Source organism: Xenopus laevis, chromosome 5S (assembly GCF_017654675.1).
Source record: "Xenopus laevis strain J_2021 chromosome 5S, Xenopus_laevis_v10.1, whole genome shotgun sequence".
Lineage (NCBI taxonomy): Eukaryota > Metazoa > Chordata > Amphibia > Anura > Pipidae > Xenopus > Xenopus laevis.
This window is the reverse complement of record NC_054380.1, coordinates 73352837-73374473: the sequence shown is the minus strand read 5'-3', so window position 1 is coordinate 73374473 and position 21637 is coordinate 73352837. Positions and strand designations below refer to the sequence as shown.

At 37.5% G+C, this 21637-nt stretch overlaps 1 protein-coding gene across 2 annotated transcripts in view; it reads right to left on the bottom strand.

Annotated features, from left to right (window-relative positions):
- The window catches only part of rngtt.S (RNA guanylyltransferase and 5'-phosphatase), a 157255-nt gene that overhangs the window by 107125 nt on the left and 28493 nt on the right, over positions 1-21637 (bottom strand). For both annotated transcript variants that reach the window (XM_041563968.1, NM_001090763.1), the window contains 2 exon segments: positions 7521-7656; positions 6057-6128 (listed from right to left, as the gene is read on the bottom strand). In XM_041563968.1, coding sequence (XP_041419902.1) covers positions 6057-6128; positions 7521-7656 — 208 coding nt within the window.

The window sequence follows — 21637 nt, the reverse complement described above, 5'->3', positions numbered from 1 at the left end:
CAGATACCAGCGTGGATAATATAGTCACAACCTTGTATAGCAACTTTCATACTATTTATACTCATAGGTCTAAGAATTTGCATAAAAACATTGATTCAAAGTAAATAAATACTAACAGCTAATATTGCCATACTATTACATGACAAGCATTTACAGTAAATGTTCATCTACCTTAAAGGAAACATACACATAACTGACCAAAGTGAAGGACAGCAGTAAACATATTGACTAAACTGGATAGATGCTGCAAGTTGAGTTTCTCGGGCCCTAAGTCACTGTCCCAGCAATATAGCCAAATAAAAAATAGCCATATATGTGGAACTATATGAAATATGGTTTGTTTATGTGCCTGGACCGCAAAACTTTAAAAAACAAAAAAAAAGTTTGAATATCTTTGTTGTTGCTATAGCTTTATTTATCATTCTAAAGTTTCCTCGTCCTTTCTTACTTTAGCATTACGTTTGCACTGGTTGGCAAATAATTTATAAGCTGTATATCCACATACTGGGGAAAGAAGATCAGACCTCTATATAAACAAAGTTTACATGTTTCAGTTTATTAATTATTTTATCAAGGGTTGAACTTTAGGGTGGATACCTTTCCAACCGTACTTAAAAGCTGTGGGCTGAATGAATAGCAGAGGTCTGGTATGGCTGCTATATATGAACTAGGCACTAGCAGGCAGCAACGACCAGTAACATAACTACAGGAGGAGAAATACATCAATAACATATCACATAGACAAAGAAATGCTACCTGACTTGATAGAGCTAGATACAACAAATATGACCAAACTCATGTGCACCTTAGTGCTACTAAGTGTGCCCTAAGTAACGCTGGCTCTTGGTCTGTCTTATTTCACCGTTAATAAATCCAGAATGCAATACGACTCACAGAGCATGCTGTAAGATATATTTATTGAAGGAGTGCTTAAGTACAAAATAGTTTTATCATTCTTGCCAGAGAGGTGCATCTGGTATAGTGCCTGTAGGACAGAATGCTCTAATTTAGAGTAAGTGGCTGGATACATTTTCCTTTAGAAATTCCTGCAAAGTACAGCAGGATTTCTGTATTGAGTCAGGAAGTCAGACTCTTATACACCTGTAATTGAAGCGGTAATTTTTATGCAATTCACAATAATGTGTCAGTAATATGTACTCCGTGTTTTCTTCATAAAACAATATTTTAAGTGTTTTCATTAATATCTGCAAGTTCATAAGTTTAACAAGTTGAAAAATCATAAACGCTGTGAAGCTTTGCAAACACAGCAACATCCTCTAAACCTAATGCAAATGAAGTGCTTGAAAACACTTGCACTGCGTGTGTTAATACTAGAATATAGTTTAAGTTCCTTAGTCAAGGCCTCACTGCAAATCAAATTCAATTTTGAAAGGTTCAATATTTGCATTTCAAATGCTGGCTGAAAGGTCTTTGAAAGAAGCACTGGAAGCACCCCACAGGCACAGAAGAAAAACAAATTATATTGAGAAACCAAAACAGAATATGCAGAATATTCTTTCCAAATGAAAACCCTGTTACAAGAAACTAGCACTTGAAAGCCCAAGCCAGAGTAATCGTTATTATAAACCAGCAGGATGTTAAAGGAACAGTTCAGTGTAAAAATAAAAACTGGGTAAATAAATAGGCTGTGCAAAATAAAAAAATATTTCTAATATAGTTAGTTAGACAAAAATGTAATCTATAAAGACTGTAGTGAGAAGATGTCTAACATAATAGCCAGAACACTACTTCCTGCTTTTCAGCTCTCTAATAATCCTGAATCCTATTTTATGATGAATGTCAAGCAAAATAAACTTCACTTACACAGAAATATACTACCACAGCAAGCAGACAGGAGCCATTTTGTGCACACTGTTATTATGGCAAGCTTTGGCCTAAGGCATAGAGGAGAGCAAGCAATATATGATTGACAACTGAGACTTGTAAACAACTTTATAACAAGTATGGATGTTTAAATAAAAAAAAAACATTTAGGTTTTATGTTCAGTTTGATAAGGACATTTATTATAGAGCTTATTATGTGTGGGTGTCAGGTCCCCTGAATGTTATTCAGCCATAACAGCTGAGATACATAATCTTCCCATTATTAATATGGTGGAACCTTATAGAAGCCACTATTGCAAAATAGAAAAAGCATCTCACATGGCATTGATATTCCAACTGCTGAGGACATAATCCTATTTTCATTGTATACTATTTTAATGACGAGAGAAGGCAACCTAGATTTTAACATCAGTATTATTACATTTATTATTACATAATGAAACAACTTCAGTTATTTGCATAACCAACTGGAAAGCATGATGTACTGACCCAGAAAAGGACATATGGCAATAGTGCTTTTTAGCAGCTTTAACAATACTGAACAATTACAAGTGTAATTATTATTAGCAGAGGAAACATTATTATGGACGATTCTGAGCACACAGCTGACATCTGCATTTCCAAATGGAAATGTTGTTTGTTTTATTTTTATTAAATCATTAAAGGGTAATATTTTTGTACAACAAAATGCCAACATAGCAGAGCCTATGTCCTGCAGAAATCAAAATAACCAAAAAATGCACCTTTTACCATCCAATAAAATAAGCAGACGGACATCTGCTTTATTTCTGCTGTTTATTCAGTTAATTCCTGTTGTATAACAAATTTAACAATTTTCAAAAAGGCAAGGCAATGAAATAAAATATTTTATGGAAGATGGACACATTCTACTATTCTGACTGGTCAAAGAAATGTATTTACATCTAAAAACTGAGGCACACAGTGTTGGCTCTACTTCTCTCAGCCTGCAAGCTTTGAGAAGCGTATCTGCCCTCTTCTGCATCTCCATGTAGCTTTACTGAATATCATAGTTTCCATTTGCATGTAGCAAAAGGGGGCAGACTCTCTGGGAAAAAAAAAAGGTTTAACTTTCAGTCATTTGCCCCTGGAAAAAGTTAAGCTATTTGGGCCGGAGTCATATACTAGTGCACATTGGTGTCCACAGAAGGGGACAAGATGGGGCAGTTGCCCCACCCTGACTTTTCCAGCTGGTTCCAAGAAATTGTCTGTAAATGTAATTCCCAATACAAGACATTTTTTTATCCTTTCCACTCCAAGGCAAGTCTTAATTAAATCTTCTGCATTGTCATGAATAGGTTCATCTTCAATGGCATGCTATCCTATGTAATATAAGCTTACATGCCCCACCCCATGGAAAATCTTCTACGGACACCCATGCCAGCGCAAAATAACTTGATATACTGCTTCTAATAAAATCAGCTTTACATTAGGGATGCACCGAATCCAGGATTCGGTTCGGGATTCACCCTTTTTCAGCAGGATTCGGATTTGAATCTGCCCAGCCGAACTGAATCCGAATCCTAACTTGCATATGCAAATTAGGGGTGGGGAGGGAAATCGCATGAATTTTTGTCAGAAAACAAGGAAGTAAAAAATGTTTTCCCCTTCCCAGCCCTAATTTGCATATCCAAATTAGGGTTCGGATTCAGTTTGGTATTCGGCCGAATTGTTCGCAAAGGATTCGGGGGTTCGGTCGAATCCAAAATAGTGGATTCGGTGCATCCCTACTTTACATGATGTTATACCCAATATTCTGTAATTGTTTAATATAGGAATGGGATCTGTTATCCAAAACCAGCTATCCAGAAAGCTCCAAATTATGAAAAAGCTGTCTCGAATAGACTCCATTTTATCCAAGTAATTAAATTTTTTTTATAATAACAAAAAAGTACCTTGTACTTGATCCAAACGAAGATCTTTATTGGAAGCAAAATCAGCGTATTGGGGTAATTTATGTTTACATGTTTTTCTAGTAGACTGAGGGGCATATTTATCAAAGGTCGTAGTTAAAAAAATTTCGAACTTGAATTCAAAAAGACCAATCGAATGGAGGTCGAAGTTTTTATGGGGTTGAAGTGGGCCGAATTCTACCTACTTCAAAACGTACTATCGTACTTCGAATAGTACAATTGTAATTCGATTCAAAGTTTTTTTTAACTTCAACCTTTCTCCCAAACTCCCCCAATTGCCTCCATGCAGATTGTAGAAGGTCTCCCATAGGCTAAAACAGCACTTCGGCAGCTTTTAGGTGGCGAATGGTCGAAGTTTTAAAGAGTAAGTACTTTGACTATTCCCTAGTCAAAGTACACAAAAAATTAGGGATGCACCGAATCCAGGATTCAGCCAGGATTCGGCCTTTTTCAGCAGGATTCGGATTCGGCCGAATCCTTCTGCCTGGCCGTACCGAATCCTAATTTGCATATGAAAATTAGGGGTGGGGAGGGAAATCGCGTGACTTTTTGTCACAAAACAAGGAAGTAAAAAATGTTTTCCCCTTCACACCACTAATTTGCATATGCAAATTAGGGTTTGGATTGGTTCGGGATTCAGCCGAATCTTTTGCAAAGAATTCGGGGGTTCGGCCGAATAGCTCGAAATTCAAAGTTTTTCACTTCGAAACTTCAGCTCGACTTTTGATAAATCTGCCCCTTAATGTATGAAGAAGGAAATTACAGAAAGATCCATTATCCAGAATACCGCAGCTTCCAAGCATTCTGGATAACAGATTGCATACCAGTAACCGTTCAAGTGTAGAGAACTGATATGGCTTCTGAAGTGAAAAGTGTAATTTACACTCATTAAAGGAATGGAAATCAGATACATTTCAAATGGAGAACAGAGAGTATATAATTTGGAATGCTCAGATTCTTGGAGTAGGAGGGATGTGAAAGTTACAAGATAGATGTTCTAGAATACAAGGAGCTCAAGGGGTCAAAGACTGTAAAAGAGGTTAATTAACGAGACTCAAATGAATATTTATAATTCATAGTGTACAGCAGAAGTTGATTCAAAGTTTGTAGCTAAACACTTGTGTTTTTACAAGTGATGGGATGTAACTATCTTGGAAAAACTAACTTTACTTAAATGAGATTGAGTACCATTTTACACATGGGGGTGCCAAAAGTTAGGCACCCCCAAGTGATTACTATTACTTACTTGACCACCCTGGGCCGGTGCTCCTATCAGCAGAAAACCCTACCAGCCCGGGGTTCTTCTAGTGAGCACCACGGAGTGATCCTCTTCCTGCTTCTTCAGGTCTTTTCATAGCTGTGCATGCACAGTAGAGTGAAAACGCAAACTTTAACGAAAAAGGCGGCTATTTTGCTCTAATGCGCATGCATCTGCCCTGGAAAACTTGAAACCCGAAGAAGCCGGAAGACGATCGGTCCGTGGTGCTAGCTAAAAGGGGTGTCAGGTAAGTAAAAGTAACCACTTGGGGGTGCCTAACATTTTGCACCCCCAAGTGTAAAATGTTTTTCCTTCTCCTTTAAAAGATGCCTCCTCAGCCTTTTAATGGCTGTGTTGTTTCTACAGTATCTAAAGGTTAGCGGATGTTTTTTGAGCTAACCACTGCAGGTTAAAGCCAAATAGCGGCTCCTACACATGCATTTATGCAAACAGATAAACGTGTATGGTACACACAAATATGTATGCTATTAAATGTTCACAGTCTAAGGAAAAAAATACATGGACCATAAAAAGTTATGTATATTTCCTAAAGCAGTTTCTTATATTGAAATAAGTGGCCCTTTAAGCTACAGCCGTTGAATTTATTAGCTAAAAATAAATATAACCAAAACTAAAAAAACATATATTGTTGGTAAATGATAGATTTTCCTCACTCCCAGTTTCTGCAAGGCTGCCAAAAGCACATGTTCTTTCTTCTAAATCAATAGTCCTAGAATAAGCAAGGGGCATGAGGGAAGCATCCTGATGTAACCTTTCATCATTCAGCCCATGTAAAAGGATTGTTTTGACTTACGGCATGGACTTACTGACAGTGTTTTTTCTGGAACTATTTCAGTATGACAATGCCCACTCACTGAAGCATAAATTCACTAGAGCGTATATCACCTTGGACAGCATAAAAATCACATGAACAAAAAAATTCTAAATAGCAAGTTACAGTTAGTCACTTCCACTCTTTATCTGCTGTTCCTAACTAAGAGAAAAGAAAATTCTTTACTTACATTAAATTTGATGATGTCGTATATCAAATAACGAGGTACAACTTGTCCGTTAACCTTGTCAATGATCATTTCCTTAAAAAAAAAAAAAAGAGTGAGGCACTAGATTATTTTAAGGCGCATACTTCTCAATATATTGAATAATACGATATGGCGTTAAAAATAGCAGATGCAGTTCTAAAAGTAAATTATGTTACAACAGGAACAATTATTTGATTCATTAAGCACTGCGTTTACATTCATTTTGGTATATTTAGCGGATCTATTATCCAGAAGACTGCTATCCAACTGCTCTGAAAACCTGAAATGTGAACACCTGTATAGCAATGCAAATACAATAATATACTTAGCCTGAATAATAAACATGTAATGAATAGAATGTTAAAACAACCATAAACATGCAGTCTAAAGTTAACAAAATGGCTTTTTACTAAATTGTTTCTTTGTTTGAAATGCAGCCTTATACAGAATGCTCACCAACTCCCCACAGAAATGCTAGTCCTTTGGTGTTCTATTTGTATGTAGTGCTGGTACTTTGTGCTATCTGGGAAATGATACTGATGTGGGGTTGCTAAGAAATGCAAACAATAAATATAATTAACAGAAGGAATGTTCTCTCCCTATTTCTTGCACATTACCTGTACTCTTAACTCACCCCCGCCTTTTATTTCTGTTCACTCCTATCCCTCTTTTTCTGTTCCTTCTATGGCTTTTAACCTTCTCCATGCAATCCTCCTCATTTGGTGTTTTGCTTTCTCTGCACGTTCACAGTTTTCTGCTTCTCTTCATTTTGATCTTCCTCTATCAGCCCTTTCTTCTTGTGTGTGTACACACCCTTCACACTACGCATCTATTTATGTTCTCTGTCCTCTTCCATCTTTGCTTCTGGTATCCCCTTTCTTGCATCATCCATCTTTCCCCTACTTCTTGCTTGTAAAACTATAACTTAGGAAGACTAATCACAGAAAATGTACTAAACTACTTCACAGGGGTCTTCTATAAAATGAATGCATCTATTATCTTATCCAGTTTTCAGCAATGTACAGTGAACCAAGGGTGTACTTTGCCAGAGTGCTGTTCAAGTACAGGTTGGAGGGTTGCTAGGCCAATGCAATATGTCCAGGCGTAACAGTGCAAAAAACAAAAGCCTACAGTTAAATGTAAGAAGAAAAGAGATTATGGCTACTATGATCTATGAAAGTATAAGACGTTTGTAGTTGCTCTTCTTCAAGTCAGACTTGTTGATAAAACTCTGCAATGATTGTTGGGATGCAGGCCAGCTTTAACACAGCACAGAATTTTCACAGACACAAAAGAAGTTGCAACGGAACCCTTTGCTCTTCAAATAAGATATTGGCTTTGAGATGGAATTTCCCCATGCAATCTCAATTATATGAATTTACAATATCCCCCGAAAATCTTGTAAATTAATTATGAAAAGACTGTAAAGATTTTAAGTAAACATACCCCATCCAGAAGAGTGTTGTTCAAGTGTTGGTTAAGATCTTTTCTGAATGGGAATTCAAGATTAGTAACGTGAAATACGGAGTTATCCCTATCGATCATAAATACTTGATTTTTCCCATCAATTATCATCATATACCTAGAAAAAAAACAAGAGTTGTTAATGTTATTAATTGTCAGTACAGGACCAGTTTAATAGACAATCTGTTCTGCTGCAGTGCTGTTGAATTATGAACTACAATCTTCTCATTTTTATCAGCACTGCTTAAAGTGCTTAAAGTGGCTCCCACACAAACATCTGTAACGTGAGCATTGTGATAACAGTTGAGTTGAGTATATCTCAATTATCTAGTTATTTGAAATAAGGCTTTCTTCCCCCCAGCTTGGATACACTTCTTCGGTTTCGGTTTGTGAATGTCTTCCATTCACCTCCAAGTTGGGGTCTTGGAAGCATTCTTGGGAATTTAAGTATTCCTTAATACTGTACTCAAACAGAGCCTCAAGCACCCCAAGACCAGCATGCAAGGTAAACTGTAGAAAGTGTCAGTATGCGTTTAAGTCCAAAGGTGGCCAACTTGAGCCAAGTTTCACTCTAGGTCACTCCTGGCCAATGCAGCAGCTTAATGACCCCTATAGATATATAGTTAAATCGAGTTGAAAAAAGACCAATGTCCATGAAGTTCAACCCCTCCAAATGAACCCAGCATCCATACATACACACTCATACTGACCCCTCCCTACACTCACAAACTATATATACCAATATCTATGATAATTGTAGATTTTAGTATCACAATAGCCTTGGATATTATGCTTGTTCAAGCAATCATCCAAAGCTCCACTTAAAAACATTGACAGAATCGGCCATAACAACATCATCCGGCAGTGCACTCCACAACCTCACTCACTGTGAAGAACCATCTAGATGCTTCAAATGAAGTTGTTTTCCTCTAGTCTAAGCTTTAAGCTCCCCATAGATGCAACAATTCTTCTTGCCAAATGACCGATTTTAGGGAAGTCCGACCAATCCTTCAAAATTATCGTGCGGTTAGTGGGATTCGAACGATCGTAGATCTTACGATTTTTCAGCCGACATCCGTCAGGAAATTGATCGGCCAGGTCAAAAAATCTTTGTCGGCCCCAGTGCAATCTATCTATGTTTGCAGGGCCAAGCAGGCAGCTCCCCTTTGTTTTCCTGGCAAATTGGTCTTTTTAGTTTTAGTAAATTCGTACGATCGTTCCGAGAAAATCGTGGTCTCACGATGAGGATCTGATCTTTTAAAAAATCTATGGCCAGCTTAAAGGGGTAGCCTCTGGTGCGGTGATCCTCTTTATGGATAAAATGCACAAGGCCCTCATTTCTGAAGGATCTCCATAGATCTGATTGGGACTAGTACCTGGTCTTACAAAACTGGGCAGAGTTCCTTGGAAAACAAGCTATTTTCAGTGGGTATTGTCAGCTTTAACCAATGTTGGTGACATTACTGTCATAGGACTAGAGTTTACTATGCTTTTCTTTGGGAAGTGGTTCCAGTTATATAAAGGCTTTTGATTATGCATGGTTCTTCATGAGAGCACCAGTCAAAACACTTCCTCCATTGACTGTGCAATTTCTAATAAACTGCCTTGGCTACAAGTTAACAGACAAACTGTGCTAAGTAAATCACGGTATACAACTGTGCTTTCATGATGTCATTACCAAGAGAGAGAGCTTTATATACACTAACTTTTTTTTTACATAAATTTCTCTAATGATGATGAACGTTCAAATTCTCAACTTAATGCCTATGATTATACAACCCATTGAGCATTTACATTTCATCCTATAATTTTCAATGCTCATTTTACCCCTATTATCTCTTTCTACCGCCTGTATAAATAGATGCAAGCAAATGCCAGTTAATATGTCCTTTAAAAATGTATCAACAATTCAGTATGGGTGATCAAAGCTGAAGTAATTAGTGAGATCATTGAAGCAAAATTCAAACTGCAAATGTTCATTGGTTTAAAATGTATTTTTAAATTTCCATGCGAATAGACAATTTATGCCTATTCAGTCGATGCGCAGCAAGCATGAAAGTTTTAGGTGTGCAACCGAGTTAAATCATGAAGAAAGAATATTTAATCTGCAGATTCCAGATAAGGCACTGGTAATTTATATCCTTCACCTTTAGTTCATACTACAGGAATCAAAATACTTATAACTGATAATGTGGAAAGTAAGGCTTTGCCATAGCATTCACAAAGGAATTGAGCTTTGCTTTTCACAGATTTTTACCAATTTGAGCCATATTACTGAAAATTATAAAATACACTAATTCACTAAAATGTGAAGTTGCGTCTCCTCAGCCGAATGCTGGCAAAGTTTCTCTAGCGTAAATCCGTCAATTTAAGCATTTCATAGAGAACTTTCGCTTACGTTCGGTTCTGTCTAGCGAAACTTCATTAGTAGACTTGTGCTTGGATCAATCTGAATAGGGCAGGTACTTATAGGTCGTATATATACTGTCTTTATTAGAGATGTTAGTGAAAATGCTTGATGTGGCCACTTATTATTAAAAATGTCCAAGGAAGCAAAATAAAGACAAGAGATACTCTAATGTCCTAGACATGAGCCCATCCTACAACAAATGTGGCATACCCCTAAAAATTTTTAATAGTTACAAATTTTGAAAACAGTCAGGGTTTTTTTATCATTTTTATGACTTTTCAGGCATATAGGATATGATGTCACTGACATAAGATTAAGGAGGCTGGAGCTTCATCTTATCAGTTTGTCAGGCCTAAAGTGGTGAAGGAAACTCTGGCGAAAGAGGTAATGTTCTGTAAAATTCTCACTTTAGTAAATTTGCAGAGGAACGAACGTACGTCTGAGCGAAAATGCGCTGGTGAAAGAGCATGAAACTACACTAGTGATGGTCTCTTCTTAGTAATTCGGCAATGTCCCTGCGGATTGGATTTCTGGAAAATTTTCTATTCCCATTGCTCTCACTTCCTATATAGAAAGCTAATGCCAAACTTATACTTGCCATCCTTGCATTCCAGCTGCAATAAATTATTTTTTTCCCCAATTTTTTGCTGAAATCCACTACTGTGAATAAACTGCCATCAAATCCGCAGTTATTACAAGCCAAATAATGCTAGTACAGATATGGCATGTTATTATTTGCTTCTCCATACTGCACTGTTTTCAATAGTTTTCCAACAGAAAATTTTTTACATTTCCCACATTTATACATTTCTACAGGGTTTATAAAAATAACCCCTAGACTATTTTTTTTCTCAAAAAATTGTGGGAGTTGAAACATCCAACATTTTTAGTCTCAGTATTAAATAGCCATTAAGGTTGATAAACGTCAATTATTTTTTTTTAAACAGATGATTTTTGGCAATGCAGCCACCCAAACTTCCAGACCCGATGCCTATGAAGTTGGGCCTGTCCACAATCCCCTAAAGAAGCAAGTAGCAACTTGACTTTCTATGCATCCTGTATGCAAGTAAGACTATGAAGTTTGCGAGGGCTGATTGGGCCAACCAGTGCATGAAAGTGACACTGGAAACATTCTTCCTATACTTAGATAATTCCCTTAAAGGACAAGGAAAGTCTAAAATAGAATAAGGCTAGAAATGCTGTATTTTGTATACTAAACATAAGCATGAACTTACTGCACCACAAGCCTAATCAAACAAATGATTTATGCTTTCAAAGTCATCTCGTAACTTTGTTAAACACCTTTGCCTGACCCTGACCCTGCACATGCTCAGTGTGGTCTGGGCTACTTAGGGATCATCATAAACAAAGCTGCTTGAATTCTGCATGGCTGGTAAGTAAGGCGGGGGCTCCCCCTGCTGTACATAAGTATGATTGTTTCCCTGCTCAGCAGTTAGGGACCATCTGACATTTCCTATCCACAGCAGTGGATAGGGAGAATTTCACTGCATACAGTCAGGTTTCTTATAAACGGTACACATTTTTAAATTAAAGTATATTGGAGTTAGGTTTCTTTTTCATTAAAGAAAGTAAAAATGGAATTTTATTTTTTTGCTTTAACAAACATTTGCAAGCATATACTGTAATGACAATTATGATATTCAGTGTAAAAGATGGAATGGGTGTGTATAAATGTCACTAATAAACTCAGTCTCCCAGGGCAAATGGTACTAGAACCATAAGAAAATGCAGAAATTCATATCTCATGCGATAATTGCTCCAAACAACCACAGTTCCCATGGTTCCCACTTTATATTAAGTTTCAGAGTGCCATAGCCAGAAAGCCTTTCAAAAGTTAATTTCTTTTATATGATGCACATACTGTACGGTTATGTAAGTAATAAGAAAAACAAAGAATATATCAAGATGAGTTTTGTTTAAACTGCATTTCTTTTGCAATAAAACAGGCAACCCTAACCTATTATTGTCAACTTTATATCCAGTAACAAGTCTGCATGCAGTTCTGTGGAAAGCCAGCAGCTGCCCTAATTGAATCAATCAGTTGCACCATGTTTGTGGAGATGCATGCAACAATAATGATCCTTATGTTGTGAATCACAAAGCAAACTGTGCTAACATAGAGTGAAGAAATTGAAAATAGAGAAGTTGGAGAAGATAACACTTTAGTTGCTTGCAGTTCTGCAACTTGGCAAAGAAGGCTTTAATTCAGGCAATTCCCAAACCAGATCTGGTATATGTTACATCCATTATTGAGATTTCAAAATTTTGACTAATTTTCACAACCAATAGTCAATTGTAGCTCCTAAAATTGTGATATAAAACTTCAGGTTAAACAAATACATACATGTTGTTCAATCGCTTACTCTCATAAGATTATAAAGTCATACAAATGTTATTTTATACTGAATCTTTAATCTATGGTACCTTGTCACCCACGTATGCTTGCTAATTCCCACAACTAAAGCTCTAACACTACATTATTACCTGTGGCATATATAAGCAAATATGATTCTATACATTAATTTCAGAAGACCCTCAGCTCAGAAAACCCCAGTCACTAAGATTGTCAATAAAATTATCTCCTGTTTTGGTTGTACTAATGAAGAATAATTACAGTTAGCGCATACTTCCACAATCATTTACACTGTAATACATGCTAATGTACACATTTATGCTCCTTCATAACAAAAGGAAAATTACAGCACAAATCTTGTTGCTTTGCCTTCATTTTAGGTCCATGAAAGTTTAAGAAATAAAACTACTTTGCTGCCACCTAGCGTGGACAAAAAAACAGGGAAAAATCTGTGAATAATTAACCCATTGCTAACAATACATTTTATATGAAAAATACACAAACCTTAACAGAGTTCTACTAAGGTTATATGCAACTATTAGGCCTATGGTAAAGGGTGTAGTTTCCACACATCTTTCACCTAGTAAAGAAGTGTCTGTGCCTATGTTTAAAGGGCATCTGTGATAGAATATTTGGTTTACTCTGCGGAGGTGCAGGCTAGGGGCATTTTGGAAGAAAATACCATTAGGGAGAACTATGTCGCTCCCAGTGTAGACATTGACGTGGGGGCACAAGCATAATTAGTGAGCCGATGGAGTCGCTTATTATGAGCATACGCATGACTCAACATCTCCACCTGCACCTGGAGCTCCGTCCTGGTGCAGGAACATAGTGCCTGTTTGGGGCATTTTTTTCCTAAATTAGTATTGTTGCCCCCAACCATAGTGTAAGCTCTATTGGCCTGCAACGTCTGTGGGGTAAACAATTTTGCTATGATAGGTGCCCTTTAATTGTGATATGTCTCTCACTGCTACTGACAAATATATTTCATTTAACTAAATGACAATATGAGCACATTTCGTCAATTTTTCTTTTGTCTATGGGTCAGATGGGAAAATTTGTAGTCTGACGAAAAGTCAGGTATGTTTTTCCACCAGTGTTTTACTTTATTGGCAGTTGGAAAGGATTTTTAGGAGATTTGTCGCCAACAGTAGATTTAACCAGAGGCCACAAATCTCTCATCACCCTAAAAAAAATATCCTCTGCCTGCCATAGGCTTTAATTCTTTAGCAGCCTCAAACATTTATAGAATTAATCTCACAAGAAATGACTTTTTCTGTATCTGTTACAATTTAATATAAATTAAAAATAAAAAAAACATTACAAATAAACTGCTCATAAGAGTTATACTGAGAAAGTGCATAAAACACATTTTCTTATTTCAAATATGCAGAGTATTCAGTCTGTAAGGTAAACTGAACACCTGGAAAAGTAGGTCATGCTTCTTACATTCATTTATTCTATATTATATCAGATATATGAGGCTGGCTCTAATACGAAGTTAAAAATCTATAGATAAGCTTTCAACCTATAGACTAATTCATCTGAATTTGAATGTGTATGTCAACTATTGGACTGATGGCAAAAGGATTGAAAGCTCTTCAGGGCAAGGACCTCATGCCATTCATGTACTGACACTCCTCGCACTTCAGTGTATGCTTCTGTAACCATCTCTCCTATGTCATCAGGAGTTCTGTGCTACTGGTGGGTCATCTATGGTGTACTATCACAAGTACCTGGTACTTATGTGGGATTATCATTTTTAAGAAATATAAGACAAATAACCAAGGCATATCTGTCTAGATAATGAATACTAGCTGTAGGAGATAAAAAAAAACATGTTTCTGGCGCAAAGTGGTGTTGCTACATGCTTACTCTGAAGCAGACTGGTTTGGGGCTAGTTGTAATTTGTCACCAAGGACAAACAGGCTGCTTCTGTGAAACAACGGAGACACCTGGTGGGAGTAAATTGGGAAAACATATGAGCTGTTGCCTGAAACATTACTCCTATAGAGATTCTGCATCTTTAAGCTAGTTCAATAAGTTCAGTATATAAAATATGGCATTTTAGCTATATTAATTCAAAGGAGAACTAAATCCTTAATGCCATATTTTATATACCAAATTAGCCTAAATGTTCAGCATCGCTATAATAATAATAATCCTCCTTTGTTCGAGCCATGATACAAATCCACAAATGTGTGTGTTGTATGTATGATCCACAAATGTGTGATCAGGCTTTGCTAGATCCTTGTTCTTTAAAGGAATTCTGTCATGATTTTTATGATGTAATTTTTATTTCTAAATTACCCTATTTACACTGCAACTAATTCACTATACAATCTAAAATTTCATTCCTGTGTATTAAAAAGTGTATTTTTTAGTTGTAATATTGGTATGTAGGCAGCTATTTCAGGTCATTTTGTGGGAAAGGGAGGGGGGTGATATCACTCCAGCTTGCAGTACAGCAGTAAAGAGTGACTGAAATTTATCAGAGCGCAAGTCACATGACTGGGGCAGCTGGGAAACTGACAATATGTCTAGCCCCATGTCAGACTTAAAATTAGATATAAAAAAATCTGTTTGCTCTTTTGAGAGACGGATTTCAGTGCAGAATTCTGCTGGAGCAGCACTATTAACTGATGCGTTTTGGGGAAAAAAAAAATGTTTTCCATTAAACAGGGTCTCGCACTCACATATAAGTGTCATCCCATTGACTGAAAAAAACAGTCTGATTTCAACTTTAAATTAATTCACCTCAGCACAGCAAGTCAAAATGCCCCACTTGACATATTCCATATGGACATATAAGAGCAATATGCTGCTACTGAATGCTTATTTACATAAAAGGATGTGCATGCAATCTTAAACTGGCCATAGACGCAACGATCTGATCGTGGATTCGTACGATTTTTGGACTGTATGTGTAGAGTCCCGACATTTTTCGTCCGGCGGAGATCGGTCGTTTGGTCGATCGGACAGGTTAGAAAATTTCTGTCGCCTGCCGATAAGATCTCTGCGTGTATTGCCGAACGTACGATTTTCAGTGGGAGACTGTCACTAGCTCTATCAGACATAACTATCGTACAATTGCTGTCAGAGGTAGTACATTGGCTGATCTGTTCTTTTACTACTTTATTTGATCGTAATGGTAAGACTTTGATCTGAATGGTTAGTGGCGGGTTGGGAGATGGCAAAGTCCGATCGTACGTTGATTCGTACGATCGGATCTTTGCGTCTATAGCCAGCTTTAGACCAAGTAGATTTTCTTTCCAAGTAAAAAAATCTTTTTTTCAACACTATCAAAATAGGTTTAAGCTCCAAAATAAATGAGTATAATAAAATAATCTACTAGTATACTGCATGAATACATTTTAAATGCATAAAAATAAGAGACTCAAGCAAAATCTTTCTGCAGTCTGCAGCTAGAAATATATAATAAAGGAGGCTTGTTGCTATGACAGCGCAAGTGTCAACATCCACTGCATAATGAAAGGTTAAATCAATGGAAGAGCTGCTCTCTCATCAATGCAAACTATGGAGTGTATTGTAAGTATGTGAACATATATCAAAGCACAAAACAGTTGTTCAGGGTGACAAGCAATCAGACTAACAAAGACTGTAGAGCATAAAGTGACAGGTCTTCTGGCATGGAGAAATGCACAAGGTTCTTCCTGTTGTCATAAAAGGTTTCATGGTGGCGTGTATATACTGATAAAAGTTTCACCTTCAGATTCACATGGCTGGATACATTTAACAGGACAGAATTTGACAGTTTAAAGTAGGATTGGAAGGCAACCTGTCTGAATTGTAGTCAGCCTTGCTAATATCCTCAGTCATGTCACCTGGACTTGACACCAAATGAAAATTAAACAGTTGGCATAAATGTTTTTGAACTGAATATTGAACCTTTGCTGCAGTTAAAGGAAAATTATACCCCCAAAATGAAAATTTAAGTAACAGTTTCTATCATATTAAGTGGCATATTAAAGAATCTTACCAAACTCTTACCAAACTAGTATATGTATTTAAAGAGGATCTATGGTCGAAAACTATAATCCTCCTTAGCCTTTGGAGAATGAAGATAAGCATATTAGCCATTGCAATGCATACCTCCCAACATTTTGGAAATAAAACGCTGGAAAAATTGTTCACTAAGCACATTTTTTGTGGCCACACCCCCTAATTACCATGTTCGTTTTACAAAACTTGGCAGGTTATAAAAGTTTGAACATATTTTTGTTGTCTTTTCAGTTATTACAGCTAACGAAGGTGAATTGCCCTTTAGGGCAGACACACGTGGAGATTCAGGGAGATTTAGTCGACCCGGCGACAAATCGCCTCTTCTTCTGCTGACTAATCTCCGCAAACTGCCTTCCTGCCGGCGGAGATGGCACTCGGAGAGCTTTGTTTTCCAAAGTAGCCTCACGAGGAAACTCGGCGACTTCGGAAAACTAAGCGATCCATGTGCCACCCCGCCGCCGATTTACATACTAGCCGGCGGAAAGGGAGTTGGGGGAGATTAGTCAACCAAAGAAGAGGATTTGTCGCGGGGAGACCAATCTCCCAAAATCTCCGCGTGTGTCTCTGCCCTTAAACTGAATCTAACTTTTCCTTCTTATCTAAATTGTTACAATTACTTATTTGCTTATCTCAAAATCGTTGCACCTGGTGGCTGTTCTGGGCTCTCTGCCAAAAGCTAATTAAGTTAGAGACTTTGTACTGAAAAGTCCTGACTTCATCTGCACTGAGCAGGCAGAAAAAGAAACAAACACGGATTTGCGGGTTGAGCGGTCAAAAGCGGGACTGTCCCGCTGGAAACGGGACAGTTGGGAAGTATTATTTTTTTATTAGCCATTTTGTACTGTAATAGCTGTTGCCTTGCAGCTCTATCTCTTCTCCCACATATCCTCTCAGTCCAGTAGCATTGAAAATCTTCACGGCCAGCGGGCCCATCAATAAAAAAATGAGTAAGCATCAATGCTTACAACTGCCAGCTGAAAGTACGTATAACTCATCCAAGCATTCCAAGGAGCACAAGGTGATCGCACTTTGTTCAGCAAAGTTTTAAATCATTGTTACAGCTTCTGGAAACAAGCTGTGATGCTCTGTACCAGATGTGGAAAAAAAAACCCCATTGTTTTGTTAAAAAGAAGCTTCATCAGTCATGTTGTAGATAAGGTGATGTCAGTCAAAGGCAGGAATTAGCTTTTCTGCAGAGACTGAAACACGCCCCCTCATCATTTGTCTAAAGACGCTGCAGAGAACGGAGGTCCCTTTAGGTGTGTTTAAAAGCTGTTTAAGCTGCTTTGTCATAAAAAATTCTACAAAAAATATGTGTTACTGCGCTATTCTATTTCAGCTCTATTAGTGCAATATATATACTTTCACTTTAGATCCCCTTTAAGTAAATATTGCCCTTTTACATCTCTTGCCTTGAGCCATTTTGTGATGGTGTGTGTAATAATCACCTGACCAGAAATACTGCAGCTGGCCACAGATGCAAAGATCCGATCGTTCGAATCAATGTACGATCGGACTTTCCCATTTCCAGACCTGCCACTGACCATTCAGATCAATTACCATTCCGACCAAATAAAGTAGTTAAAGAACAGATCAGCAATCGTACGATAGACAAATCTAGTCACAGTCTCCCACTGAAAATCATACGATCGACAATACACGGAGAGATATTACCCGCAGCCGACAGAAATTTTCTAACCTGTCCGATCGACCAATCGACAGATCTCCGCCGGACGAAATATGTTGGAACTCTCCACACACGTTCCGAAAATCGTACGAAACCTCGATTAATACGTTGAGATCTTTGCGTCTATGGCCAGCTTAACTGTAACAGGAAGAAGTGCGGAAGCAAAAGACAGAACTCTGTCTGTTAATTGGCTAATGTGACCCAACATGAATGGATTGTTTGGTTTCTTTGTGTGCACTGAGAATCCTAGGATCCCATGGGGCTGCCCTTATTTTTTAAAATGGCTGTCTTCTAATTAGGATTACCCAATTGCACATACTACTAAAAAGTATATTATTATGAAAATGGTTTATTTACATGAAGACCTACATTGTTTGGGGGTACAGTTTTCCTTTAAAGAAAAACATGAGCTTTACATGGTAGATACAAATGTAATAACATTAGGATATTTATTTTTTAGAGCAACTGCATATTCTACAGCAGTACATAAGAGCTAAAACATGCACTTGAATAGAAGGATAATTGTATAGCTCCTATAAAGAAAGCCCCTAAAGGTGGCAGAAGCATCACACAAAGTGGTCACCCCACAGGGGGACACATCAAGCACAGGAAAAATCTCACAAAAAGCTCATAAAATATCACGTAACATCCAACAAAATCCCACAACAGCAGCCTTATAAAAAATACTCTCCTCCAGATACAGCTAATATTCAGGAACTAATCTCACTTTATCATCTCTTAGCATGTATGTATGCAACTGGTTTGTGTATGAGGACATTGCCTCATAAAAGCCGAATACTTATAATGCCAGTTTGCCTATTTGGGATAATCCAATGCCACATAGTACTAGAAAAAGAATAATTTTCATGAAAGGGCTATATTTATATTAAACAGTGCTTAACATGTGGCCTGTTTATGTATATTTTCCTCTTCCAGCTATTCTGCATTTGGGTATAAATAATAGTAAATAGGATGCCAACCTAACCTGGCTGGCAAGCCATATTCATACAAACAGCACTGAGATCTGAAATGATTATCAAAGAGAAAAAAACAAATCATTTGCTTGAAACCTTTGGTGCTGGACTAAAGTTAATTCAAGAGCTGCTGTTCAATTGTTAGTGGGAGGCCTCTGGTTAGACATCCATTATACAGCCCCACATCTAGAGTGTATTCTAAATGGATGCACAGGAGACACAGTGGTGCATACTACCAGAAAAGTGTTTTTATGAAAATGGTTCATTTAGATGAAGCAGTGTTTTTCATATGGGCTGTTTAAGGGTAAAGTTTTCTTTTAAAGGAAATAACACACCAGAGTGTTTTGTTGCACTTGTTAAATTCTAGGTGTCAAAATATCCTCCATTGCTGCAATTCGCTGTGGATATGTCATTCAAATCTCATATCTGCATAAAAATTTGGCAGGCATTTTAGCATGGTTACATCTTTTTTAAAGGGGACCCATCACCCAAAAAAAAAAAATTCAAAATCCTATTTTATCACATTAGTCAAGCAATATGAACTTTAATTACACTATTTAAATTATTTGAATCTTGTTTCCTTCAGTCTGGGAATTCATAACTATAACAAGCAGGCAGGAGCCATTTTGTGGACACTGTTATTAAGACAAGCCTTGTATCATCTCAGAATCTTGTTTGTGCACCAGAATGGGGGACCAGATGTCCATCCCTATGCCCTGGCTACACAATTAAACGGTGAAGAGATTTGGGAGAATGTGGGGAGAGCAGTGACATCTAGGAAGTGCTGAATGGAAAGTGAAAGTAATTGTCTGCCCCACCTCTATGCCTAGGCATAAAGGAGGGGCAGACAATATTTGATTGACAGCTGAGATTTTTAAATGAACTTACAACAGCTATGAATGCTTTAATAAAAAATAGAAATTGGATTCCATGTTTAATTTGAAAAGGACTTTTATTATACAGATTTTTATGTCTGGGTCCACTTTAATGAAGAAAATAAAACAAGTTTCACTTTAGCGCTTCCTGTCACTTCCTCTGCCTGTTCTGAACTAACTTAAGAGTAAGGGTAGAACTACATGGACGATTTCCATGAGTTTTCGGCGGAATCGCAGGCGTCAAGTCGCATGCAACGGAAAACAAGGTAAGCAACAGCAGCGTTTGTCCGACGCAACTGTCTGATGCAGATGCTGCATCTGCATTTGACAGTCGTGTCGCGATGGATGAACGATGCGACACCATCCAACATTTGTATTTCTTACCTTGTTTTCCCGTCGTATCCGTCTTGACGCCTGCATTTTGGCATAGCGCGTCGCATCCGCCAAAAATGCATCGAAATCGCCCATGTAGTTCTACCCTAACCAATAGGAAACCTGTGTTTTTTAACAGGGGAAATATTTGTATTTGATATTTTATGATGCGTATTAAATGAAGTCATTGTGCCTACCTCATTTTGCCCTACTTCATAGCTGAGGCAGTGTCTGCCTTTGGATAATAGAACATTTGCCCAAATCAGAGCAATTTTTTAAGAAAATTCATATTCATATTTGGTCAAATCAGGAGCCTGATTGAACCAAATTTGAACTTAATATAAAGCAAAATATTTGATGTGCCCATGTCAGTTCGTATGCATGTTTTGCACACAAATCATAAATTTTTGTCAGTGCTGGCAGTTTTCCGCCACAAACAAGGTTCGGATTTAGTTTAGTATTCTCTGAATCCATTAGAGAGGCTTTGGCTGTATAGAAAATAGGAGGGGTTGGTGCATCCCTACCATAACTACAGTTGAAGTCTCAAGAGGTATTGTGTGTGGTCACACAACGGATATTACAGAGAATGTTTTTTTTAGGCAGAAAAAAATCAAGAAAAACATCCGCAGCAAAATTACTCAGCGACTCAGAAACACACCAACAAAAAAACAAACAAAAACAACCTTTGATAGAAAGAGCCAGGGACTCAGAGGTATTTGCATAAATATACAAGCTCACATTCAAAAGGAGCCAGAGTGACATGCACACAGAAAGAGACACAATCAGATTTAGTGCATGAAAATGTTAGACATTACAAGCAAGTGATATCAAAAGCAGTGCTGGGCAATGCCACCGCCGCCGCCAAACCACTCCCCCCACGCGAGGCCGTGCACAAACTAGGGTGCAGGTAAAAGCTTGTGCAAACTCATGCTCCTTCTCAGAATGCATTTAGCTGGAGAAGAAGTAACATCATTGGATTCTTTATTCACTGAATTGGTTTAGGAAACAATCTCAGCAGTCAAGATCAAACGTTGGGTAAAGATGATGTATATAAAGTGGAAAGTGTGGAGAACTGGAATCATATAGATATTAACCCGCCACTGAAAGGCTAATAGAAGTCACAAAGGAGATCCATGCCCCCATATAAAGGTCAGAAATTTGAGGTGACTTTAAAATGTCTTTACATGTTAGTAGAGTTGTATATTATTCTTAATAATAATAATAATGAGAGCAGCATGAATTCATGGGCATGAAGTGAGAGCAGTAATGAAAGCTGTACTGACAAGCACTGGTATATGAAAGGTGTAGGTAGACAAATTCTGCAAAGGAATGTGAAAAGAGTACAGTAACACACAAAGCAAAAAGGTTGCAATTTATCACAACA